This window comes from Buceros rhinoceros, unplaced genomic scaffold, assembly GCF_000710305.1.
Source record: "Buceros rhinoceros silvestris isolate BGI_N320 unplaced genomic scaffold, ASM71030v1 scaffold6358, whole genome shotgun sequence".
NCBI lineage: Eukaryota > Metazoa > Chordata > Aves > Bucerotiformes > Bucerotidae > Buceros > Buceros rhinoceros.
The window spans coordinates 504-26,982 of record NW_010427411.1 but is presented as its reverse complement, the minus strand read 5'-3'; the positions used below and the strand labels follow the sequence as shown (position 1 = coordinate 26,982).

Sequence of the window (26,479 nt, the reverse complement as noted above, 5' to 3'; positions counted from 1 at the left end):
ATGAATGATGGATTTAATTATCAAATCCTGAGGATACAGAGATCCATCTTAAAGGACTCGGGCCCTTATGGACAAAGGATTGTGTAAGTCAAGATAGAAGGACATGAAAATTGAATGAATGACGAACAGTGAATGAAATTTATAGAAGGGAGAGAATGAAGCACAAACCAAATGGGAAGTAAAAATTTACAATCTCTGTGGTCATTAAACACCAATATTGGTTACTTGGAGAATTTTGTGTTATTTTAGAGAGAGCAATCGAGTTATGTAACTGCGTGTTGCTCTCAGAAATTGATTTGGTTTTGCTCTCCAGTGGAAGCAGGACCAGGTTCTCAAAGATGAACTGAAAAGTGCTGATTGAAAGGATCATGTGTGCAGACCCGTGAGAGAAGTGGCTGTGCTGTGCTTGCACTGTGACGTTTTACTCCCCAGATCTGGTCAGACCCGTGCTGCCTTTGCCTGCCAGCTGGGTGGGTGTGCAGGGCACCAGAACAGACTAATTTTCCCTTTCTATTTCTCAACTCTCTGTACAGGCGAGAAGGGGTCTTCTGGCCTGCTTGGTTTCCCTGGCATGCCAGGCCTGCCTGGTGTGCCTGGGCTGAATGGGTTTAAAGGAGCTCCTGGAACAGCTGGAGGAAAAGGAAGCCCTGGAGTTGTGGGACTCCAAGGTCAAAAAGGTGAGAAACTGCTGGAAGGCTTTTGCTGGCTGAACAGCAGAGGGGCATAGGAGACCTTCTTGAGAAGTTTTCTTCTAAATACTGTGTTCTTTTCTTCCTTGTGAAATCCATCGGCCTGGTTGCCACAGATGCCGAACGCTTCCTGATGAATTTGCGTCAGGAGACATGGAAGTTCTGCTTTTGTCCGCCAGCTTCTGGTGTTATACCCTTCCTCTGTTATATTATTTTGCGAGAAGATTTCCTGACTTCTTATTTTTCAGGTGACCGAGGTGATATAGGTCCACCTGGTCTTCCTGTTCTCGGGCCTCCAGAACAAGCTCTGCAATTCAAAGGAGACAAAGGAGATCCTGGATTGGCTGGACTTGGAGGATTCCCTGGACCTAGAGGTATTTCACAGCGTTGTAGTGAGTTGCCATATCATTTGTGCAGTAACGGTGCTTATTCACAGTGGAGCATGGTCTGCCCTTTCGACAGCACCTGCACTGTTACTGGTTTTGGTCCTGCCATTCGCATCCCAGCAAGATTTGCATAATTCAGAACTCTGAATTTTGAGAAAACAGTTGTCCTCTGAAGAGTTCTGCAGAGCTAATGCCATCCCTTCGTGCTCTTTAAGGGAGCTTTCAGTAACAGGTCAATTGGCCAAAATGAGCTGAATATCTGTATTATAAATGAAATTCATAACTGTATATGAATTTTTTGTACAACCCAGGTGATAAAGGAATCCCAGGAAGCCGTGGACAGCTTGGTCTACCTGGTCCAGCTGGGTTAGCAAGCAAAGAGAGAGGTCTTCATGGTGACCCAGGCTTCCCTGGTCCACCTGGACAGCCTGGGCTGCCAGGACAGAAGGGTACACATGGTATTGCAGGATTTCCAGGAATGCCAGGAGAGAGGGTAAATACCTTCTTAATTATCTTCATCTTCTCAAGATGCTCTGAGGAGAATCCTGTGTTCTAATTGGTACTTCCATAGCAAAGCAGCAGAAGCTGGCAGGATTTTCCTTACAAAACTTCCAGATTGTTTTCGTTTGGCTCATACTGTTGAATGACCCTTTGGATAGTATTTCTTCCTACATTTTTGTGGTCTGTTATCTCACATGTCCCAAATTTGGAACAGCAAGAGTAAAAAGTAAAGGCTAATTTGTTGGGGGCTTTTTCAGGGTTCAGATGGTATCACAGGAACACTTGGATTCCCAGGACCTATTGGCCTCCCTGGTCCAAAGGGTAAGAAGTGTTTTGTGTTGTAGATGGTCTTTCAGTACACACAGTTCTAACATTCGTGACTCAAATGCATGAGTAGTGTTGTTGAAGTGTCCGCTCTTCTCCAGTGACTGGCTCCAAAGTACACCTGTCCCCTTGTAAGGGGCTTCATTCAGATGAGACCAGACCCAAGCCAAATGCCTAAATATTTTACGGTCATTTGAAAGTATGACCACAGCACTCTATGAAACATGTTGGACAGCATGAGGGGCACCCTTCTCTCTCATCTTCTTGTGTCAAAAGCATAAAGGGCAGGAAGTTGTGGAATTACCTGTAATGTTTGTCGTATCATGCGTTTGCACGAGCGGATTTGCATCCATTGCTGTCGATAAGCATTTTCTAACTCGGGTTCATCCCTTCCGTTGTCTTGGCTTGCTCCATGGATTTGAAGTACAGGTGGAGTTTCCTTTCATAAACAAGGCTATTGAGCAGCCCTGAAAACTGCTCCCTCCAGACAGTTAGGGAATGCCCTCCCCACTTTGTCTTTCTTTTCCAGGTGATCATGGGGAGTCTCTTGGCGTTCCTGGCATTGCTGGAGCAAAAGGAGAACGAGGAGACCCAGGGTTCCCAGGTAAATTAGCCCTTCACTGCTCACTTCAAGAATGCAAAATTCTAGAGATTAAACAGGATAGCATTGCCAGCTTGGACATTTTTGTAATCTATAAATTTAAATACTTCAGTCCTCTCCTGGAAGTGAGACTTGAGAAGTCTGGAATCCAGGTGGGGCACAAATCTGGATGATAATGAACACGTCCAAGAACAGCTAAATTCTAACGCTGGGTCCCACTTCATTTCTTGAGGAGGAATTTGTGAACTTGCTCTGGTATTTGGCATCCAGGGAGTCTAGTCCAAGGCCCAGACCATGGCTAAGCAGACACGAGTGCTGCAGCCTCAATATAACGTGTTTCTCATTCTCTTCACGCTGCCCGCCAGTTCGGTTTGTGCTCTAGCATGCTGCTGTCTGCTTTCGTCCTTTCAGGAGAGAGAGGGAGAGAAGGACTCAAGGGTGAACCAGGTTACCCAGGAAATACTGGGGTGAATGGACCCAAAGGTGGCCCAGGAGATCTTGGCCCAGAAGGACCAGCAGGTAATGGACTAGGCATCTAAGTTCTGCAGTTCACGGTGTGACCGTGGAACAAGCTCACCTTGTTGTTTCCTTAGCCCTGGTTGGCCTATCCTAGCTGAGGCTTAAACAAGAGGTTAACAAGAAGATGGGAATTTTCTCTGACAATAGTGTAAGATGTCACCTTGTCCTATCGTGAAGGATCCTTTGTGTCACCTACATGGTGAATCCTGCACAACAGAAATCTAAAGGAATTCCTTTAACAATTAGGAAAGACCTCAGTTAGATACAAGGCGTAGCAGCATCTTTGCAGCTGCTTATGGACAAGGCTGCTCTAAAATCTTCCATCGCAGCACTTCTGTCCCTTCCCTCTGTAGAGCCAATCCTACCCAGAAGGATGGTTACACGTGTCTCTGGGTAGTGATGTCACTAGCAGGTAGATTTGCAAAATGTTATTTAGATTAAAGATGGGAGAACAGCGAAATTTGTTATTGGAATATTTTATTTGAAAAACAATTTAATTAGTTAATCAGTATGTGAACTGTTCCAGTGTGTCACTTGGTGGATGATGGTGGATGGATGGATAAATGCTGTGCTAGTAGTGGTAGTGAGGAGAGATTTGGATCTGGTTTTGCTTTATCTAAATAGTTGTTTATTCACCCATCTTATGAGTTAAGTGCAGGAACAGAAGCTGTAGGATGTAGCTGTGAGATGTTCCAGCCCGGATGTGTAGTACGGGAACATTCTTCTGCTTGCTTTTAGGAATCCCTGGAAATGCTGGGCTGAGAGGAGTCCCTGGGCCACCGGGTCCTCCAGGGCAGCCAGGATCTGTCGGATTCCCTGGAGCTCAGGGAACAGCAGGACCTAAAGGTATATCTGGAGCCTGCACGTGGTGGGAGAAATTGGGTCAGAAAACCAGTGTTTGGGCCAAGTATATCACAGCAGGCCGGCAGCACTCGTGTGGGTGGGCCAGCTGTGCGTGGGAAATCAGTTCATTTCTTGGCAATGTTACTGCAGGCACCAGCTGCTAGAAATGAACAGAGGAGTGGTTTAAAAGGGAGAGGCAGTGATTTGGATCACTGCTGGGTGTTCACTGAGGGCAAAACCAGTGAGAGCAGTGGGAAGAGTTTCCATGAAGGGGGCCTGTGCGAAGGAAGACTTCACATACTGTGTTTCCCTGAGTGTCAGATTTCTCAGACCTGTTTTAGTCTCCATGAAACATCTCACGCATTTCCACCTAACTAGATTATTTGCTCACTTACATGTTTCCAATGTCTCTCCAGGCTTTTATGGCTTTCCAGGTTTAAATGGTCTGAATGGTTTGCCAGGCACAAAAGGGTCTCCTGGAACACCAGGTAAAGGAAATGGGTGGTAGAAGTGTCATAACTAGGGAAATGTTTGTACTGGTCCATCACAAGGATAGTATTCCCCTTGAAATCCCCTTGTTTCACCGAGTTCTGGATTTAATTAATTCTTCAATGCCAGTAAGAATGGGATGCAGCCTGTGAAGAGGCTTTTCTGCTGATGGTTGTCCTTGAATTCCTGAAGGACTATGTCACTGCTGGAATGCTGATGGGATGAAATCAGAGCACTCTTCCATTTCTCATGGATGTTTGATTTTAGCAGGGCAGCATCAAATGCTTGCTTTGAGTGGGCCTTAACGATGGCATGTTTCCTTACTGCTTTCTGTAGCCCTCCATTGTATGGAGCTCAAAGAAAGGCTTCAGTAAAACAAGAAGCTGATTTATTTGATTAGATTCTGGGTTCTGCTTTTGGGAAGTGTCTGCTGGACTTTTTTCTATTTTCTAACCACGTGAAATAGCACGAGGTTCTGTTATGCAAATAGTGTTTTACTAAATGTAAAGAATTGGAGAAAGACCTTTCCAAAGAGACTTGTTTAGTTACAGTCATCTTGTGAAGCAGCACTTAAAATTTGTGGCAGTCATTTTATGCATGAAAATGGACCAACCTCGATGTGCGCAATGCCAACAATGCCTGTGTTTTCTATGTTTAAAACCTCCTCTATTGGAAAGTAATGATTTACAGCGTATAGATCCTCCAGTTTTCCCATCTGAGAGAGCTGCTCGGTATTTATCTCTTACCAGAGTGACATGCTGAACATCTCCCTGCAGCTCTTCCTGGGAGCCTCTGCCCTGCACCGCTTGTGCCTCAGTGTGCCTTCTGCAGTAGCCTGCAGAAACCGTGTGCTCCATGTTAGCGCATGAAGCCCACCAGATTAGGTAAAGACCAGAACCTTGAGTCTATGTTGCGTCCTCTTGAGAGACACAGTGTACAGGCTGCCAGGCACATCCTGTCACAGAAGTTCACATCCTTGTGCAAGAGCCTGTGGGAAGACCAGAGCAGTCATACACTTCTCTTTCAGCATCTTGCAGATTGTTTAAATTCGCTCTGCACAACCTGAGTAGCACGAGGCACCAACTCTCTTTCTGTTGCTCTACTGAAAACAGCAGAGAGAGTAGTACATTCTGAATTACAGCTTTGTGTAATAATTTAACTGCTATTAGACAATTTGAATAAGCTCTCCTATCTTTGTTAACCGTATTTAACTAGGTCTGAGTGAAGCTGGACTGAAAGGTCCTGCAGGTCTCCCAGGTCCAAAGGGTGAAGAAGGTTCTCCAGGCTTGGGTAGAGGAGCTCCAGGATTCCCTGGACCAAAAGGCTCAGCAGGAGACACGGGTAAATACTGATGTTCTGGAAGCCCAGCAGGACATATTTCAGCTCAGGTTAATGGGTTGCATGGTCAGTAGAATTACCAACGAGAACTCCTGAAGCCACGGAGGAGGTTAGTAGCTTGACAGGTAAAGGTTAAATCTGCGATGTGGCTATGTATTTGCGAAACGTTGGTGACACAGTTCTTACAGTGTCTATACATACCTCTCCTGAACAGCAGAACGTGTAATTTTTCTCCTCGTGTTCTGAGATGTCTCTTTGTTCTCCTCAGTACAAATGCTACTCAGCCAGTACTGCTGTTCATGTCTCTTAAGATCACTGAAGGGTTTGGGATACACTCTCTCACTTTGCATTTCTCATTCTAGGTCCCCCTGGTCCTGTGGGACTGCCTGGCTTGCCAGGAACACCCGGAGCTTCTCTTCCTTCTGATATACGTGGGAGGCCTGGGGATGCTGGCCATCCAGGAACTGACGGGAGTTCAGGTATGAAGAGAGGCCTCTCAAGGAGAGTGGACTAGCTGAGGGGATCTCTGTTTCTTTATGTGCTTCCTGTGAAGAGCTCTGAAGGAAATGACTTGGATGTGTCACGTCAATAACCTGGGGTTTAGTTCAGGGATTGAGAATGGAGGATCTGTTTTCAATTCCTGCTGTTGCATCCTGATTTGATTTAGCCTATTAGTAAAGCTTGCTAGTCCATAGTCACTGCATCTGTTGTGGTACTGAAGACAGACTCCAGCCCAGCACTGAAGTGGGTTCTTTTAGTCCAGTGCAGTACGTCTAAATCTGGACACCAGCTCCATTTTGGACTGCAGTTTTCACAGTTGTCATCATTGGCTCTGTGCAAAGTTTAGAAGTATCTGTGAGCAGGGAGACAGCAGAGCTTCATTGCTGCTTAGAGGCACTTGCCAGAGCACTGACAGCAAGTACAGTTTGAAAGATTTATCATGGTGGCATTGGTTCCGTACCTCACACCTTGTTGGAGAGGCTGAGACTCCAGGCCTTTCCGCAGCCACGAGTTTGAAGCCACTGCTCTCACTGTCCTGGGGAATATGAGTCCCCAGCCTAGCTAGCAGGTGGGGCAAGGGCTGTGCTCAGGCCCAGAATCTGAAGCTATATTACTGTGGTTAAAAGGACTTAAAAGTTTATGAGACCTAAGTGGATATAAGCGGATGGGATCTGGTTCTTTTCTTTTGGGAGGAGGACATCCCTGGAAATGTAGACATCTAAATGATGACTGTCTTCTAGACGCGCTGGGCATAGCCCCAGCGTTTACTTTGCCTGTGGAGCAGTTTGTGCTAATTACCCCTGTTGTCTCTAGGTCTTCCAGGTCCTCCAGGACTGCGAGGGCCCCCTGGCCCAGCTTCTGACCAAGGTGACACAGGCAATCCAGGTTTCCCTGGTGTTCCCGGCTTGCGAGGCATTAAGGGTGACGTGGGACCCACTGGTCCAATTGGACTCCCTGGAGCCTCTGGATTCAAAGGTAATTTTGCCTTGAAAAGATCTGGGTGTGGTTTGGCAGTGTCAGCTTGACAGTGTGAATAGCTGTTGTGTGGTTTGGGTGGCTGCTTGAAAGGAACCCTCATTTGGGTGTAAGCACAGCTGGCTATTGTCTAAGCCTTCCCTTTTGGCCCGTGCAGCTTTTTCCCACTGACTCCAAAAGCAGCAAAGTGAGGCCAGCTCCAGGTGCTCTTCAGTGTGTGATGATTTTTTTTCTCTTCCCTTTGTTTTTTTCTGAGTAGATGATGTCCATTTGCAGTGGTGCTGTGCTTGTCAGCCACGGTTACCCACGTGCATGTGCTGTCTAGGCAAAGACTGGAGATGCTGTTCCATCCCGCCTATCATGTATGCTCAGAGACACAGTGTGGTGGATTTAGGCCTCCCCAAGAGGCTAAGAGGATTGTAGCGTGGAGATCTTGTTCTGGGCTAAGGCAGGGAGCAGGTTGCTCTCTCTTTGATCTCTACCAAAGGAGACGAGAGGGCAGCTGCAAACAAGGACTCTAGTAGCAAGGTTTCAGAGAAACCGGACAGCTCAAAAGCCAGGAAGGGATGGAGAACCACTGCCAGGTGAAGAACCGTGCGCTGTCATTGTAGGCTGGCAGATCCTCTTCCCTCTGTGCTTTGCCTAGAGATGGATTCCAAATAGAAGAGATATGTAACCCCCAAACACTTCCCCTGGGATACCCAAGGAAGAGGAAGAATACTCTCAATAAAGGGCAGTTATGTAGCAGTGGGAATTCTTGTCTTTAGGCTCTGCAGCCATTCTGGACATCAAAGTGGGCATCCGTGCCCATTCCTTAAGGGCTGTGATCCCCTCCATCTCTGAGCTGAACTGCTGTTGCCATTGCTGCCATCAGTGTTTCTCAGTGTGACCCCCAGCTGTGGACAGATCAGGACCCCATGCTTAGCCCTTGAGGTCTTTAGCTGTGTCTCTTCACAGGTATAAGAGGGGAGCCTGGCCTTATGGGGATGCCAGGTAAAGACGGGCCTCCAGGGGATCCTGGCCACCCTGGGCTGAAAGGTGAAATGGGCCGTCGAGGTGAGTACGGGAAGATTTTGAAAACTACTTTATTGCACGTGGATTAGAGCTGGGGAAAATTTCAGAGCTCCCTTAACATGATTATTTGGGGGATTCTTAGCTTCTTCGTGATTGAAATAAATTAGAAAGAGCTTGACATACCACTTTTTACAAAGATATGCCGTGCTGATGTGCTAAGGCAGTCTTGATTTAGCGTACTGCTTCTTTGTGTCAGTAGTATTATCGAAACTGTGAATTTTTGTTGGGTACTTACACTGTCATTTGCACCATCTGCAGGTCTTCCTGGCCAGCAAGGGGCTCCAGGTATAACCCCACAGCCAGAAGAAGTCACAGCCCCTGCAGGCTTGCCTGGTCTGCCGGGAATTGATGGTGTCCCTGGCTTTGATGGAGATCCTGGATTTCAGGGCCCAGCTGGAAAACCAGGTAAAAAGGACACTCAGGTGACTGAAATGCTGATCTTCTGGAAGAACTGCACCACTTTCTCAAATGCAGGGAGGTTTACAGACTTTTCTTATAAATAAAATAATTCCAGCAAAATGCATACAAATATCATGTTTAATTATTATTAGAATGTATTTGATAAATTCTGCTCGTGCACTTCTGTAGCATTTTCTAAATAGGTTTCCAGAATTAGGTGCAGCAGCCTGTGACATACCTGATACCAGCTTTGGTACTAGCAGGTGGAGTGGTCACCAAAGTGATTCACCACTGAGAATTATTTGAATTGGCCATGAAATACTGTAACTGGAGAAGTGCTGGGAACTTCAGCCTGCACCGCTGTGGTTCATACTGGTTGGCAAAGCAGCTTCAGTTGGTCCCGCACAAGTTGGCTCTCTAGGCTCAGCCAGTCCCTGTGATTCTTTTCTCAGTGCTGCCACTTTTGGTGATTTTTAAATGTTAGTATTCTCCTTAATTCATGAAAACTCCTAGAGTGGGAACATCACAGCACCAGACATTACTGTGAATGCCATCACAGGGCCCAGAGCTGTGCTAGTTTCTGGCTTCCTGTCATCGATTCCTAAAGGGGATAAACGTGTGGGGAGTAAAAGCTGAGAGTTCCTTTATTAACACTGGTCAGGCCATCAGGTAACAGCCGCTGCGGAGCAGTGGGAAGAGAGAAGTTTGTTGGGAAATCACCACTGTTTGTACTATTTTTAATGCTTAATCTTTACGAAAGTTGTGCAAATGTACAGCCAGTCACACGTTTCTTTATACTGGTGTTAACCTCCCTCAGCACTGAGCACGTACTCGGTGTCTATCTCCCTGCATTTCTGCCGCTTTATACTATTTTGTAGTCTTTAACTTGTACCATACTGAACACTGATTTTTTTTGTTGGTTTACCCAATCCATCCCAGACCTTTCTGGTTTGGGGTCAGGACAGTCCTGAACAGATTCTGAAGGCCCACAGGCAGGCACCTCCATTTACATCCCACTGAATTCTGAGCCTTCATACTCTGAGCACCCTTCACTGCCCTGAGACTGTTTAAAGGCTCATCAGTCAGGTGCTTATCATTGAGTGTCGGAGGAGGAGGGGAAAGGTGAGTTTAGTTCAAGTCAGTGGCTCTGATTTTACAGAATATTTAGACTGAACATAAAGGCCACCTTTCTGGTTTGATAAAAGGGTGAAATCAAGCAAAAGAAGTGGCTTCAAATCTTAATCAAAATTTCAGCAAGGTAACTCCACTTCCTTTAGCTTACAACAGCTGGACCATCATACCAGAGGATTCTTCTTTTCACAGTGGCAGGAATCTTGTGAGACAGAGATAAGAAGAGTTCACAGATTTCCACAGCCACCAAATTGAAACCTGAGTCTTAGATCCCATGTGGCTTCAGGCTAGAATCAGTAAATTGTCCCAGACCTCAGTGCTGCAATTCCAGCCTTCATCTAGTGTTCACCTGCAGCTCTTGATCCTTTAACAGACCATCAGATCCTGTGCAATCCCTGTATGGAGTTAGTTGTTTGTAACCAAAGCTGCTGAAGAGGGAGCTCTCAGCTGACAGAGTATTTCTCTTCTGGAATATGATTGTAGGCATTAGTATGAGGAAATAACAATAGTAATAATTGTACTTAATTTCAGGTACAAAAGGTCTGCCAGGAAGATCTGGTTTGAAAGGACGTGATGGTTTACCTGGATCACCTGGCATAGCTGGGGATCCAGGACCTTCGGGTGTCCCAGGACCGCAGGGGTTTGAAGGTAATTTTATGATTTGGGGAGCACCGAGCAGAAAGAAGCATTCGGTAGAGTTCTGTTTGCCTGCAGGTTCTGCAGAGAACCTTCCCCAACACCCAGTTACCGTAGGAAGACCGGGGGGATGTAAACAATCCTGTGTCTTGTATCTGCCATGAAGTAAATCTAATCTTCAGAGAGGAAGATTATGTCACATGTCATTGTCTCATCACTGCTGGTGTTTCCCTAGGTACAATTCTGAACATATTTTGGTTTTAATGTTCTGTGGCTGTGGGAGTCATCCCAAAGATCTAAAAGAGCAATATGGTATTCGCAGCAAACACAGCCGTGAGGGCTGAATAGTAGAGGAGAGGAACAGAAGATTTGGATTCTGCCACAGATTTGTTGTACAACTTTTGACCTTTCTGCATCGAAGGAGTATCATCGTGAAGAGCACTATAGCAAAAATGAATTGATTAGGTTTTGGTTGGTGCTTTGAATTATTGTACTGTGAGAGATACGCTAACGCATTTTATTGGGCAAAGAAGGAAAATTAAACGAGGTAGGAAATAGCACCAATTCCTTGGCACTACTGCGCCATGACTGCTTTTGGAACTGATAGATCTAGTTATTCATACAACAACCATCAAAACTTGGGGTCCCCATGGTACAAGACTGACATAAACACAATGACAGCAATGCCAGAATTAGGTACAGAGCCAGCTGCTGTCCACGCTGTGTGTTAGTAACGGTGACTCCTTTTCTGTCTTCTAGGTGCTGCTGGAAAGCCGGGCTCCCTTGGTTTGCCGGGAATGCCTGGCCGGAGCGTGGGCGTTGGGTACACTCTAGTGAAGCACAGTCAGTCAGACCAAATCCCACCTTGTCCCATCGGAATGAATAAGCTCTGGGATGGCTACAGCTTGTTGTATGTGGAGGGGCAGGAAAAGTCACACAACCAGGATCTTGGTGAGTTGACAGCAGTCTCTCAGGCGTAAACAACGTGGGCCAAAATCCCGTTTCAAACGAGCGATCTTCACTGGTACCGCAGGTGGCTCTAGCAGAGGTGGTGGAAGTCTCCACAGCCACCAGCTGTACTGGGAGTGCTGTCATTTGTGCCATTCTCTGCCACTCATTGTCTGTTGAGTATGGTTGGAGCATTTGGCAGTTGCTTGCTATGACACCACCTCTGATTTCTCCAGGTTTTGCTGGCTCCTGCTTGCCTCGCTTCAGCACCATGCCTTTCATTTACTGCAACATCAATGAAGTGTGCTACTACGCCAGCCGAAATGACAAGTCCTACTGGCTCTCCACCACCGCTCCTATCCCCATGATGCCAGTGGACAGCGTTCAGATCCCGCAGTACATCAGTCGCTGCTCGGTGTGTGAAGCACCTTCCCAGGCCGTGGCGGTGCACAGCCAGGACATCACCATCCCACAATGTCCCCTTGGCTGGCGCAGCCTATGGATAGGATACTCCTTCCTTATGGTAAGGATACTACTGCTCATACAAAGACAGCCTTAAACATCTCTAGATCTCCTCTTTGAGTAGGTGGGTCTATTCTGTGAGTTGCTTACAGGAAAGTAGAGCCCTGTAACTTCTTGCCCTCGTGCATTTCTTTCTCATCATTTGGCCTGCTGCAGGCTTTCTGCATTTGTTCCCGTTTAGCCAGTAGTGACATTGATGCAGTAGTTCTGTATTGTCACAGATACTCCGTGTTCTTCAGACCTTTATAATGTGGAAACGCTGGTTAAGCTACAGCTTAAGAAGTAGAACATTTTCCATTGCAGTCTCCTAGATGCTCGTTAAAAAGCATGAAGTCAGCATTACGGTTTCCAAGTTTTCCCAGCTTGCAAATGAAAAGCTGGTTTGCCGCTATACCAGACCTGCATATTCAGCCTGAGTACACTCCTTTGCTTCTTCACCCCTAGCCTTGACTCCAACGACACATTCACGTAGCCAAGGTGTCATTTTGGTTGCCTGTTTTGCTCCTTTTCACAGTGAAACGACAGGATTTCCCTGTTTACCTCCCACCCTATTCCTCTGACCTCATTTAAACTGATGTCTTTATTTCAGCACACTGCGGCTGGGGCAGAAGGTGGAGGTCAGTCCCTTGTCTCGCCTGGCTCTTGCCTGGAGGATTTCCGGGCTACTCCCTTCATTGAATGCAACGGTGCGAGGGGAACATGCCACTACTTCGCAAACAAATACAGCTTCTGGCTGACAACCGTTGAACAGTCGCAGCAGTTTGTCAGTGCTCCTCCCTCAGAAACGCTGAAAGCGGGACAGCTTCGAACAAGGGTCAGCCGTTGCCAAGTGTGCATGAAGAACTTGTAGAAACAAAAGGAAGTTACAGGAACAGTGTCTGTTACCCAAGACTGACGTGGAGAAGGATAAATTCATAAGCCTGTTTTGTGTGTGGTGGATGGGTGAATCAGGACGGCCAGAATTCTACCGAGATCAAGTGTCAAGTCCAGGAGTTTGATGGCGCATAGAGGAGGGAAAGACCGGTGCTCTGCAACCTCTTTTTTTTATGCAACATGGTGCTAATGCTTTTCCTTCAGTGGGGTTTTCTCCCTCATTTATGGCTACCTCAAAGTCTCTGCAAGTTCCTTATTCAGACCAAAGAGTAACTGATGTCTCACATTACACCACTCCTCTGTCCAAGGCACTTGCCAATCATGACGAGAAACTTCTCAAAAAGTTAGGCTTTATTAGTGTCTTTGCAAACACTGTCTGGTCTAGTGTAAGGGCATGAAGACTCCTGCTACGAAATAGAGAGCTAGCTAAAGTTTATCAGTGTGTGGAGGTGACTTAGAAACATTAAAGCATTGCTGGTTGATAACTGATTTCCTTAGGAACACTCAGATTAATTTGTTTTGCTTTGCTTATTAAACAAATGGGACTTTCTTTCCTCCAATGACAGACAATCAGAGCTACCCCCGTGAAAAATGCAATTTTTGATGTGAAGATGAATCCAAAGCACCTCAAGCATCATTCATAGCTTTCTATTGAAATATATTCCAGGTCAAATGTCTGCTTCAGGGTCTGCACTCATCTGCTTGCAGCCCAATGATGCACAGCCACCACGAACGTTTCAGTACCATGGGTGTAAGTTCCCTCTCTGAGGTAGCCTTGGCACGCGTGTTTTGTAGCGACTCAAGCTGCATTTGAGAAGCAGAGGCTTTGCCAGGCAGCTTGTGCAAACCCAGAAGTAAGTGGTTATGGGATTTTTTACTTCTACAGGCACGATGTGTTGTGTACTTCTTCCTCTGGGCTTTACTTCTGTTAGTTAAAAAATCTGTATTTCTAGTGTATGCACTGTTAACTAGTCACACTTTCCTTCAGGGCATAATTAAAAAGAGTGCCAGTCATTGTATTATCCTTGTCTATTTTGAGGGAAAGCCACGACAAAGGTCTGCTGATATGTACCATGAATTCATTTAGTTGGGCTCAAGCTATTATTCTCAACCTCTCTAGAGTAAAGCGTATGAAATCCTTTCACTGACATTCCAGGACATTGTAAAGAAGTGCCTTGCAAATACACCATCACCTTGGCTTAATCTTGAAGACAAAATTATCCAGAAAATTATTATTAATACAAGAGTGAGACGTTATTTTAAAGTATGATTTCTTTACTCTGTGCCAGGGGTCTTGCTCTATCCAGCAAAGGCAATATTTCTACCTTTAATGATTATTCACATGCATAATATAATACTGTCTTCCTAGATGGGGGTCAGAGAGCTCTGCACGTTCTGGAGCTGAACCCGCTGGAGATGAGCAGGGAATTTGTGAAGAACAATTCAGTCTTTCATTTAACTTATTCCTAATTGAGAAAGACCTGCAAAGGCTTTGGCTGTGTTTTGGAAGTACCTTCAAGGCATTTTAACGCTCCTGCGTGGCAGCTCTTCTCTGCAGAATATGCAGTCTGCTGCTGTGTCCCAGCGCAGGCAGATCAGATGGTGGGTACATCCCCGCTGATGCAAATGCCGCTCTAACACTCCGTGTACACAGCACAGCTCACTGCTTTCGGAAAGGTTGTGCAAATAACTGGCAAAATATGGTGAATTTTTCAGCCCTTGGGCTCCCACGGTGTCAATCAGGTGCTGTGTCTACGGCACTTGGCTTTACTTTTGATCACGGACACATGCAAATACAATTACATTTTTTGTCCAGGATCAGAGCCTCATCATTTTAAGCACCACCATCTTCAGGGAACTGCTTCTGGTGTGATACCCTGGCTCCACTGCTGTCCCTGTCCACTCGTCCATTGGGTCCCCCCACAAAAGCCGTTCTCTGCCAGGTGCAGGGGGAGGGAATTCCCATCCCCAGCCATTCCCCCAGCAGCCCCATTTTCACAGATCTGTTTATCCCCCCCAAAACACTTCTTCGAGAGGTCTGCAGGGCCAAGACCTGCTCTCTGAAGTGTTTACATGAGAGCTGCGTGGGGATTACATACTGACTCCACTGACTGACTTTTATTTTTTAAAAATATTATTTTAATTTTTTATTTCAATGCTTCCCTGGGTTTTTTTTAAGCAGCTGAGTGTTTCAGAGCAAGGGCTTCATTTCCATTTTTGTTTGCAGGGCGGAGAGGGCCAGCATTGCTGTTACATGAACAGTAAGTTCACATATTAAGAAGCAATGCTTCGTTTCAAAAGAACCATACAGCTAATCCATGGCGAGGGGAAAAAAATGATTTCTAAGTGTATAGTTTCCAAAGTGTGGTTAATAAACACTGAAGGCAAACAAGATGAAATACGATCAGGTTAACTGTTCTCTTGGAAATCACACTGGCCCTGATCAAGAAGTGCAAGTAAGAGCCGACAGCGTTCAGTATTCTTGATGTCGTCGTTTATTGGTGAAGAGGAAACTCTGCGATTCACGTCCGTTACACTATCATGACAAATGATGTAATGGGGACTGTCTGACAGCAAAAAGGAACTTCATAATGGATTAAAAGATCTTTGCCTCTAAATATTCTGAGCTGGTAGGAAGATACTCTGCCTTAGAAATAAAACCGCACAGGCTGGTCTGATAAACCTGCAGAATTAAGGCACTTTTACCAAAACAGATTTCAAAAGGCAACAAGTCAAAAACCAACAATTAAGTAATTTGCATATGCCTATATATTAAGTTTCAAGATAACCTGGTTTATATTTAGTTCACACAAACAAATTAACAAAATATAGCAGCATACAACCTATGAAAAGCTTAAGAAATTTATTAGATGCACAGATAAAGTGCCGCAGAGAAACTTGTGTAAATCTTCTTTAAAATAAATAAGGTACAGTTAAACCACCTTTGACTCAATTTAGCTCCAAGAAAAAATCAGCCCAAGTTTTAATGATTTGAATTTTAAGGTCAAGGTGAAATATATCCTAACTATAACAGTGGTTGTGATCTAGACCAACTATTGAGTCTGCTGTTCCTCTTGAGGTTTCCCAGAAGCAGGGAGGCTATTGCCAAACGTATACATTAGACATAGTTCCTTTTACAGAAACATTTTTGTAATAAAGTGTGGTTGCTCAAATACATGTTAAAATATTTAACAAGGAAACAATTTTCTTCTGATCCAGTCGATCTTTTAAACAAGACAATGTATTTTTTTCCACGATGCAGCCCACAGGAGGGAACAGAAGTAAACATCCTCCTTAACTGAAGACTGTTTTGCTTGACGAACGGAACTATTGCATTATAGGAGAGCAAGAAATACCCCTGTTGTGTTATCCCTTTCTCCACACACAGCCCAGGGCCAGACTTAGCTTTGCCTTAATCTCAAAGGTCCATTAGTCTTCAGGAAAGACACAAGTAGAAAGAGGTTCCCTTTAAGGGTCGTTTTACAAGACCTCTTACTGCCTTTCCGTCTGGGGAAGCTCTTTGACAGAAGGAACTGTCGCCGTTGGAGTTTTGAGTGCTACCAGGTTTTTGTGCTCTATTACCTGTGATTTCAGGCACTTCGGGGCTAACATGGCTGTTCGACTGAAGTCAATGCAATAATATTAGCAATATGTTCAATGCTCAGAAGGGTCACCGCAGCTTCCTTCATACACTCAGGATTTCAAATTCTTCTTCCAATTCAAATAGCTTGTCAGTAGATTCAATAAGTTCTGCAAAAAAAGAAAGTAAAAATTAAACAATTTAGAATCTAAAGACATTGCCCGATTTTGTTCACTTAAAACCACAAACTCTCACTTCTCTGGAACGTGTCCCTCAAAGTATTTTGTCAGATTAAAAATATATATGTATCTGTGCTGGCAATGATCTGGGGCCTGTCTGATACTCTGTCCGAATAAGGCATCTGATCACATGGCAACTGCGTGATGCTTAGGAAAGCCCCGTGTTCCCCCGTGGTTATTCTGCTGCACGAATAGTCCTTCCAGCCCGCACCACACCTGCGCCTGTGGTGGTCACTTCTGGCTTTGTCGGAGGTATGAAGGGAGGCCAGTGCGGCGGATGCTTCTGGACCAGCTCAAACATCCGTAGGCTCTGCTGCTTTAGAATCTCCTGAGGACAGAACACTGTCATTTTAAAAGGTGCCTCAAGAGAACTGTCAAACACAAAAACATCTGCTCAGTTAAGAACGTTTTTCATTATGTCTATCAAACCCCAAAGGCTTTATGCAGATACCGTGAAAATCTGTTATTTCAAGTACCTGTCGCTGTGAATTGCTGCTTCATGCAACTCTAATGTTCTCCCAGTTGAAAACACACCTGGAGGACAGATCTCTTGAACTGTCCTAGGGTTATCAGTGTGTTCGGATCAGCTTTGATGTCCCTACACCTGGAGTTTTGTTTACATGCAGCAAACAGACACCCAGCACATACAGTATCTTCTGCCTTTTAAAACTGCCTTGTGTGGACCTCCCTGCGTTCAAGTTTTCTGTTGATGAGCGGGAACAAAAGATACTTCTATCAGCTCCTCAAAAACCAACAGGTTCTGAAGGACAGATTTTGACCAGGAGAAACAAGTTATTACTGAAGCCAAATCCCACTCCTCTTCAGTCAGGCAAGATGCATCGTGCCCTGTATTTCAGTTCTTTACAAACTCCTTTCCATTTAATAAACGCCTTTAGAGGTTGATGTTACTTCACATTCATCTGTGCTCAGCACACAAACTGCACACAATGTCCTCAGCTCCTTTCCCTGTGGCAACAAGCACCTTTGTGTGTGTCCCACAGCTCAGCAGGAGCTGGAGGGACTCGCACGTGCAGAATCAGCAATCCGTGGTACCGGGGACTAACAGTCATTATTAGAACATCTAGTAATACAGTGTGTCAAACGATAAAAAAGGACCAGGAAGCAAATAAAGAAATAAGCTGCTACAATGTGGCAGTTAAAACTTGCTTGTAACATTTATTTCTCAGTAAATGACCAGGTTCTGGCCAGTACCACAGCAGTGCTAAAAAGAGAAAAACTTTCTCCGGGTTTATGTGCACTCGTTCTCCAAGCGCAGGGTTCACAGTCATCACAATGCCCAGCAAGTACTCCTGGCTTACCCTGGTGCCTGCCTGCTCTCTTCTCTAGGGCTCATTTCATTTGCGTGCAGAGAAAGACGGCTCGGCAATTCCTGTTTTCAACCCCCCACACCTGTATGTTAATTCATACGGAGCAAACAAACAGTCTTACCTTCTGTACGAGGCTACACCAGTTATCAAAATCACATTCTTCTTTGCAAAAGAAGCCCTAGGAAAAACCACATTCAGCAGCAGTGTTAAGCGATGTCAGTGAGTGCAGGCTCCGCGGTGCCCGTACGCAGGGCTTAAAGCTTTAGAAACGTACGCCCCAAGTGCCATCACCCATAACCCAACCAAACGATACTGGCGCGGGATCAGGGTTTATTTCAACTGCCACGGTACTCCTGTGACCTGTACTGCATGACTTCCATGAGTAATTCCATTTAAAGATTTGCTAGTTAGGGTCTAAAATAAGTTAAGCTTAAGAAACCTGTCCAGAGCGACCACACGCATATGGTAGCGATGGAATAAAATAAGGAAACCTGATTCAGTTCCTTGCTTTGACCTTCAAAATTCTTCTTGCAAAAGGTAGATGCTGCTCAGTAAAGAAAATTAATTTGCTCCCTGGGTTACACACAGTCCGTGTTCAACCTAAGATTAATGGATCCTATGGAATTTATATATAAACTACCACCTGCTGAATTTTAGACTGTAGCAGCCTGCCCCGTGCTCTCGATTCTGCTGAAGATAACACCTTTCTGCCCTCACCAACCCTCACAGGGTTCCTTTCACATGGAGCACACACATCTGTCAGTTCCCAGCACCTACCAACGCTACAGAAGGGTCCAAATTCATGATCTTCATTCGGTGTGGGGCTTGCTGGCAGTGGAAGCTCTCGTCATCGACTGTGCCATTTTCTTCCCAATCTACAAAACTCTGAGTGGTGTGAGGGTCCAAATAGATCAGCTCATTGCCTGTGCGGGTGAAAGCCACGTGTCGATAATAAGCAAGACGCTTTAATAAGCCCTTATTCCACCCACGTCTGTAACGCAAATGAGATTCTCGTCACAGCCCGTATCGAGGTTTTCTAGCCAGGGAATCTTTAAGAGAATCGGGAAGTTAGACACTGTCGTTTCCCACAGGGATTTAGTGTCGTTTCCTATCGCAATGTGTTACTGTAGATCTGTTGGTTGGTTCTACCTTTGTCTCATACTTTCCTCTTTCTACGCAAGGTCCAGTACATTTTCTAAAAACCTCAGCTGTGTAATCCCAAACCTGCCGCAGCTCAGAAGGTACGGGATGACCACAAACACAGTCTGTAATCCCACTGGGCGTTCCCTCAGAAACTGCAACAAGGACATCTGACTATAACAGCTCCAGTTTTACAGGAGGAACAACAAATTGTGGATCAAACTTGGGTGAAACCTGAAAGACTGAATCTAGTATCGATGAATGTAAGACAGAGGAGGTGGTAAGATACTGCTGTCAGAAAAAGGAGAGATACGAGAAGAGTAAGAAAACTGGAGCAAAAGAATAAAACGAGACACATTAGGAAAGATTAATGATGAGGAAAAATCCAGTCTTCAGCAGTAGTGACATCTGACACTTGTCGATTGCTACCAGCCTGTCTAAGTGTGGTGTTCTGGCTTACATCATCACTTATTTTTACTCTCCTGTTCCTGTAAGGATGGTATCACACTGTTCCTGAAGCATCTGAAGTACCTTCCTTCACTTTTCCTTTTCTATTCTTATTCTTGATTTGCTTATTTTTTCCCCTTCCAAACCACACCACCCCCCTCATTTCTCTTTAGATCATTTGGAATCGGTTTCTTTTTTCCTTACCTAAAAATCCTATGAAATAATAGGCATTGTTTGGTTTCCCTCCTAATGCTCCCAAAGACTGCGGCATCTTAAAGCATTCCTAGAGTTCAAAGGCAGAAAAACGGAATGGATTTGTTTATTGATATAACAGATCCCTGAACTTATTTCACACTAACAATCCATCCCCTGAAAACCCCTTCCTTACTTTAAACGCATCGATGTACACTGGATTGATGTGATTTATCCCTAACCGTAGAGGTATAATAAGCAGGAGGGGCTTCCAGCCTGTGCAGAACCCTGCTGTGTTCCTGTTCCGGCTGAGAGCGCTCCTGTGCGGGTGGGCGCTGCTGTGGGCCGCGCTGCTGCTCTGCGAAGGGGACCAGCACATCTTCTCTGCGGGAGAAAAACAGAAATCGATGAACGCCCAAAGGAACGCGGGGCAGATCTTCCTCTCAGCCGAGAATTACGCTGACATCGCCAGACAGCTTTACAGAGCTCCTCGTCTGAGACAAAAGGAGCAGAGGACGGAGCTCCTCTCAGCTCAGGATTGTAGCTGTTGAGCAGCAGTTACTCTAGCAGACAGTGTGTGCTGGCACATCAGTGAGACACGAGATAAACGACTGGGGGATGACAATGTAAGACTGAAGTTACGTTTCCCGCTAGTGTTATTAATAGTGTCAAGCTTTGCCCAGGAAGCGGCAGAGGTGACAGCGTTAGAAACTCTTCAGGGAACTCTTCACTTCCGCTGATGTGAGCGTAAAATAAGCCGCAGAAACGGGCTGTGGCTAAATGCCCCCTGGTAAACCCACCTTTCTTGCAAATGAAAATTAATCCTGGCCACAAGTTTCTCTAGGGTCTGCCCCGGGTTTCTCTTTGGCCTGACAAAAGCACATCTCCATGGCAAACGCTGCGTTAAAAACAACTCCCTGTATTTCTACAGACTGCAGCTTCACTCCGTGGCTGGGGTTAGGGTTTAGGTAGTGCAGACCAGACTCCTCCTTCTCCCAGCTGCACGGTGTGTACGTTGGCCACCGGAAAGGCCGGCATCGTTCTGTGCTGGCTTTATTCTGAGACACCCAAAACCCGCGTCTGAGTTTCCTTTATTCCTTTTCTTACCCTGGGAACAAGCAGGCATGGCCTGAAGTATTTTGTTCGCGTTTGGATACACTGAGGAAAGTGCAGTCAAATCAAGAACGGTAACCAGAGACGTTTCACTTACTGATGTCTTCAATGACCACGGTATTGTCCATGGACACATAAACGGCCAGGGAATTCCACTCATCAAATAAAGCAAGCTTCCTAGAAAATGTGAGGGTAGTAATTAATATAAACTAATTAGGAACACCAGGGTGGCTCTTCATTCAGGACAATTAGATGGTTGTTGAGTAAAAAAAACTAAATTGTTTCTTTGGAAAAACATATTTCATGGATTTTTCTTTTAATCTCCATGTAATAAAAAGGTAACTCTGAATATTTAATGTGTTTAGAAAAACAGATACTGCGTGGTACCCGGAAAAGCGCACACGCTGTGCCGTGTGAGAACTCTTCTGCCCCTTTGCCAAACGCAGCGATAGTAACAGCTCGACCACACAATTAGGGTTATTACGTCTTACTGCACTTAACAGCCGCCGCAGCAGGATCCTGCCCATTGTGCCTGAGAGAAGGAAAAAAAATTCCTGGGCCAGTTTTGCACATTACTTTTTGCTTAAGAAGTTCCTCTAAATTCAGGGGAACTATTTCTGTGCACATGTGGCCAGCAGACGCGGGACGCTGAAAGCTACATCAGCTAAAGGGTTTTGGCACCCAAAAGTTAGGAGAGACATTACAGTACACAGGGCTCTGTCCACTTGTGTGAAATCCAAAACTCTGGGGAAGGCAGCTACACTCTTAAGCTGCACAGACAGAGTCAGCTGCCAAAAATAAGCCAGAAAAACCTGTATGTGAGCACTAAGCCATGAAGAATGTCTAAGTGGAAAGAGCTGGAGGCCCGGGCATGCTTCAGCTCCCCTCTGCAGCATGAGTGTCTGTCCCAGGGCTGCGGAGAGCTGCTGCTGAGGGCTCAGGACCTGCAGCCTGGCCTCCACCTGAGAGCTGGCACCTCCACCTATCCCTCGGAAACGGACCAAAGGCAACTCTGCCGAGTGTGCCTGCTGGACCAGGAGGAGCTGCCTCGTGTGACACAGCAGCCGTCAGGCAGAACTGAGCTGTGCCCTCCTGGGCCTGGATGGCTTCACGCGGATCTTTCCCACCGCCACTAATCTGCACGGTGGTAGTCCTGACCTGTTACAGCTGGGCCACACTGTGGAGAGGAGTACCTGTCTCTGGTGCTTACTGGTTCAGGCACGTGGAAGGCATGGCAGGAGAGACCTTGCAGGGCTTCCCCGGGCTCTTGGTATAGCAAAATCTGGAACTGGCCCAATCCCAGCTCAGTCCCAGCCCACCAGGCTACAGCATCACAGTCACATTGTACTCACGAACACACGACATGCACATTCCCGATTCTGAGAGAGGGAGATCAGCCTCCCAAACTGTGTCTTGGGCCTTATCTCAGTCCTAAGCTCAGCTGCCCAGGGCAGTGCTCTCTGGTGAGCCAGTGCGATTTGACTTACTTCAGGACTTGAGCGACTGTATTTGGTCCAAACCATTCGCCGATTGACTTCCCCTCTCCAACACCCATCTGCGCTGTTTTTGTGAGGGAAAACACACAAAAGGAGCGGGGGGAGGGGGGGAAGAGACCACAGAGAGCCTGGTCACAACAGACGTTAAACAGCCTGAACTTATTTGTGTTTTGACACGAGTTCTAGAGAAATCGCAAACTGTATTTAGCAACAACAATTGTTTTCTCACTCCCTGCGCTTTTCAAATCTTAATGACTGCTACAGCCTTCATAACAAGTTTCTAAACTGCAATGAGAATTACAGATATTAGTGTCCTTTTTTCACCAATTACAGCAATAGCTTCACGACTGTCTCTTTTACGACTATCACCTCTGGTACCCAAAGCTTTCGTACTTTCTCGAGAGCTAGATTCTAGTAGATGGATTGATTCAGGTCTCAGGGACTAATGTTAATGAATTAATATCCCTTGTACCCACTTCATTATATATAAACATACACATTGCTTTCACAGTCACCTTTATAAAATTTTGAATTAACGTATTTCAAATTAGAAATTTCCATCAGAGCAGGAATAACAGAAAAAAAAAAAGCAGTTGAGGTGTTCTTACCCATTTGGTGGATGGAGTAACAGCAATCTTTTCTGTCTAGAAAGCACCGTAAGATTCTGTGATATTCTTCTGGTTGTTTTTTGTGTTTTTCCCACTGCCAGTCTGACAGGAAAAAAGTTACAGAGATTAAAAAATAATCATGTTTTTATTGTCCCAATCGAATTTCTAAAGAGCAGAAAGCCCTCTCCGACATCAAAATCCAAACCACAGCTTTGCCATGCGCGCTCTTGCTTCTAACGAGGGGCCGCTACCTCCCGTGTACTGACAGAGAAGCGCATGCACCGCAGGGCCGGTACGATGGAGTAGCTACATACAACAAGGTCATAGTCTGTTTTTCTTGGGTAATTTGTTTGTTTGCCTGCTCCTTCTGTTCAACGCTTGCACCTCCATCCTGTGGACTCAGTTATTAGAGCTGCCACAGGAACCACAGCGTGGACCACAGACCTGACCGAGGTCATTCCACTGCGCAGCAGCTCCACGCGGAGCAGGGTGCGGTACCCACCCGTGGTGCCGGCACGCTGAAGAGCTTGCACTAGCAGGTTGCGCTGTGGGGGTTGACTCTCCGGCTGGTGACAGGTGCGTGGTCTGTGGAGTGCTCTGTAGGGTGCCCATCACTATGTCACTATTCACACAGCCACCGTGTGTGAACATTTGGTGGCTACGTGACCAACAGCGAGCCGGGTGAGAACTCGGACCCGTGGCACAGGTTTTCCCTTGGCCTCAACTTGGGTATTCCTCAAAACCATTTACAAGTTAACGACACGGGACTCCCTGTTTGTGCTCCCTCCATTTCCAATTCTGTGCCTAAGGCTGGCATGACTTCGCCCCATCAGACAAGGGTAATTCGCTAGTAACTTTTTTCAGGGCATCGAAGAAAGTGTCATTAATAAACCTAGATTTCAGGCCTTTATGGAAAACTACCACAGAAATGAAACAGTCTCCAAACACCAGGAAGTTCACCCAGCAACAGGACTCACCTCTTCCTAAATGTCTGCAGATGAGCGCTTGTGCCAGCATCATCTGCCCGCACCGCAGCATGCACCCCCAGCCAGCATCGGACGAAGGACCAGTGCCGCCTGTGGGAAGAGTTCGTGACCATCAAGATGGGCTTTAAAATGAGCGGGAAAATTCAGAGTTAAAACCTCTAACAACTGTCCCGTGGATAAAGGCTCCGAGCAAGGCCTGGTCTTTCCATATTGCTGGTCTAACGCTAGTGCTTCCTCGACAAACATGATTGTATGAAGGTACAAGTAAACACAGTTTTTAATAGATTCAATGTTTAGCTTATAAAAGCAGTTAAATGATGCTAAAATGTTCTGATACTGTAAAAATCCTTTTCCAGCCCATGAGACCGTCACTGATCCTGCTCTCCAGTTTATAACAAGGCAGCTGCTCTGCTGCGTACTCACCAATAGGAGAAAACTTCCTTCTGTACGTAAACCAGAGACGGGCACTTACATCCAACAACAACTTTGATTTGTCTGGAATATTTGTAAGAGAAAAGAAATTATTAAACCAGAAAAAATACTTAAAAATTCCAGTTTGCCCTGTACATTAATACACAGAGTGCCCAGAAGGCTCCCGCTGGCTTCTCCACGAGACACTTAACCCATTCGTCGTGGTTCAAACGCCGAGAGCTTCTGCACGCTGCTAACTGACGTTCCCCTATTCAGGATGAAACAACTATCAGCCAGTGAGGTTGTACACGGTGTTTGGAATGACTATGCCCAGCTCAACCGAAACAGCTATGGAGAACTATGTCCTCGGGAAGGAGCTGGTAAAGCAAGTTAAGAACGATGAAGAATTTCTACAGGCAAACCAACACAGGGTTACCTCCAAACCCAACACAAAGTCACTGAACAATACTAAACAATATTAAATTTAATTAAATACCTTTTTTTTTAACCACATGCACTTACAGAATTCTCCCAAAGGCTCTGAAGAATTCCTAGGAATCCTATTTGCTGCATTTTCTCTGAGCCATGGCTCAGAGTGAGTGGCCTTTTCCGGGGATCCTGCCGCCTGTCCAGGCTGTTCGCGGTACCCTGGGCTGCCCCGACGGCTGCTGCTTCTACAGCACACAGGATGCCCTCAGCTTCTCCCCACGGCACAAAACTCACTTTGGAAATCTTAGTTTTGTATGATATATAAATACATCACTCTGCAGTGACTTTCAAGTCATATATTTATTTTCATCAGAATACAATCCATGCCCTAGATAAATGTCATTATTCCTATTATTATTCTTTTGAAATATCGTTTTTGGTTGCAGACAACAGGCTGCAGACAGCATCTCTCAAGGGCAAATAACATTAGTAAAACTGACCCTCCCCCAAAAGTTACTTTTTGATCTATTTCTGAGGCATTTGATGTTGAGAAGTGACCAGCCTCGCACCTGCCTAGCCTTTGCTGCAAGTACAATCTCTTTGCATGAATTACGGCAGAAAGTGCTTTGGAAAACTTCTGGTTTCATTTTAGGATGAATAGCGCTGTTTATAGTCGGGTTATTGCTGACGGAGAAAACCAAACTTCTCTGCTGAGACATTTAGTAAATCAGGAGCTGCTGCTGGGTGTGAATCTACAAATGCTCTACATCTAACAGGCAATTTTAACTCCAGAGATACCTGTGTTCAGGTGGTGTTGCCTTCCTAGAATCCACACTGGCTCATCGGTTTCTGGAAATTCTTCTAAGTAGTCTGACAGAATAGTGATCTGGTTTTCATACCTAGATAAAACTGAACAGGAACACACAAAATTCAAACTCCATTCTGCCCCTGTGTTCTTCTACTCACAGCTTTGAGTTCTTAGACTGAAGCACTAGTTGTCTTTGGGTCTTCTGAACAGCGCTGCCGGGTGCACTGAGTCGTTTCCTTTAACGAGCTGTTCTGACTCTGAAATATCCAGTGTCTTGGCTGGTTTTTATTTGGATCCCCAGCGAGTGCTGAGGGAATAACATGGCTGACACCTTGATTAGCAGCAGCCTGACAGGAGCCAGCGGCAGCAGCAGCAGCTCAGGGTGACTGCAGCGAGAGTAAGATCTGATACAAGGAGAAACAAACTGGGCATCGCGGCATAGAGGACAGGTGACCACGCTTCACCTTAAATGTACAAACTCTGTCACTCAGAGTGACTGTGGCCTTGTGAAAAGTGTTAGCAAGGCTGGGTGTTACTTTCCTAAGTGGGGATTTGCAACGCTTCAGGAAAAATAGATGCATTAATGTTATTACTCAACACTAGATCTGTTTAGTGTAAAATAACCCAGGAGAATTAATACTACTCAAAGAAGGCATTTCAGCAATTTTCACATCATTAAAGCTGGGGTTTTAGAAGAGCAAAACAGGTTTTCAAGTGTAACAAGTAATGTAAAATCATTTCTTCTAGGTAACCATCTTAAGGAATACAAAATGAGGAGTGGAAAGAGACTGCAAACACAATGATACTTTACTCTTCAACGAAGTGCATGCATACAGTATAAAGAATCAAGCAGCAGCAGGTAGAGATAAAAATAAACCCATTTCCTGTAGGTAACAGACATTATAGCAACCGGCAGCGAACCCGCGCTGCACCACCCCCGGGCCGCAGCACCC

General features: G+C 45.6%; 2 protein-coding genes across 2 annotated transcripts in view; one reads left to right on the top strand and one right to left on the bottom strand.

Moving 5' to 3' along the window:
* COL4A6 (collagen, type IV, alpha 6) overlaps window positions 1-12,905 on the top strand; it is an 87,218-nt gene extending 74,313 nt beyond the window's left edge. The window contains exons 29-45 of the mRNA XM_010141889.1: window positions 534-677; window positions 938-1,063; window positions 1,387-1,568; window positions 1,834-1,897; window positions 2,430-2,504; window positions 2,913-3,020; window positions 3,759-3,866; window positions 4,280-4,351; window positions 5,568-5,693; window positions 6,053-6,169; window positions 7,005-7,166; window positions 8,124-8,222; window positions 8,499-8,645; window positions 10,302-10,418; window positions 11,166-11,357; window positions 11,591-11,877; window positions 12,466-12,905. Of these exons, the coding sequence (XP_010140191.1) occupies window positions 534-677; window positions 938-1,063; window positions 1,387-1,568; window positions 1,834-1,897; window positions 2,430-2,504; window positions 2,913-3,020; window positions 3,759-3,866; window positions 4,280-4,351; window positions 5,568-5,693; window positions 6,053-6,169; window positions 7,005-7,166; window positions 8,124-8,222; window positions 8,499-8,645; window positions 10,302-10,418; window positions 11,166-11,357; window positions 11,591-11,877; window positions 12,466-12,726 (2,387 nt within the window). The 3' untranslated portion in view covers window positions 12,727-12,905. The remainder of the gene's footprint in view (window positions 1-533; window positions 678-937; window positions 1,064-1,386; window positions 1,569-1,833; window positions 1,898-2,429; window positions 2,505-2,912; window positions 3,021-3,758; window positions 3,867-4,279; window positions 4,352-5,567; window positions 5,694-6,052; window positions 6,170-7,004; window positions 7,167-8,123; window positions 8,223-8,498; window positions 8,646-10,301; window positions 10,419-11,165; window positions 11,358-11,590; window positions 11,878-12,465) is intronic.
* Window positions 12,906-15,595: 2,690 nt separating this feature from the next.
* Window positions 15,596-25,627, bottom strand: ATG4A (autophagy related 4A, cysteine peptidase; the record flags this gene model as incomplete). Its single annotated transcript, XM_010141888.1, has 12 exons — window positions 15,596-16,499; window positions 16,785-16,896; window positions 18,018-18,074; window positions 18,674-18,819; window positions 19,688-19,766; window positions 19,872-20,059; window positions 20,886-20,965; window positions 22,276-22,348; window positions 22,893-22,994; window positions 23,870-23,968; window positions 24,302-24,373; window positions 25,517-25,627. Coding segments are annotated over 12 exons (1,184 nt in total), but the record flags the coding sequence as incomplete, so codon positions are not given.
* Window positions 25,628-26,479: the final 852 nt, after the last annotated feature.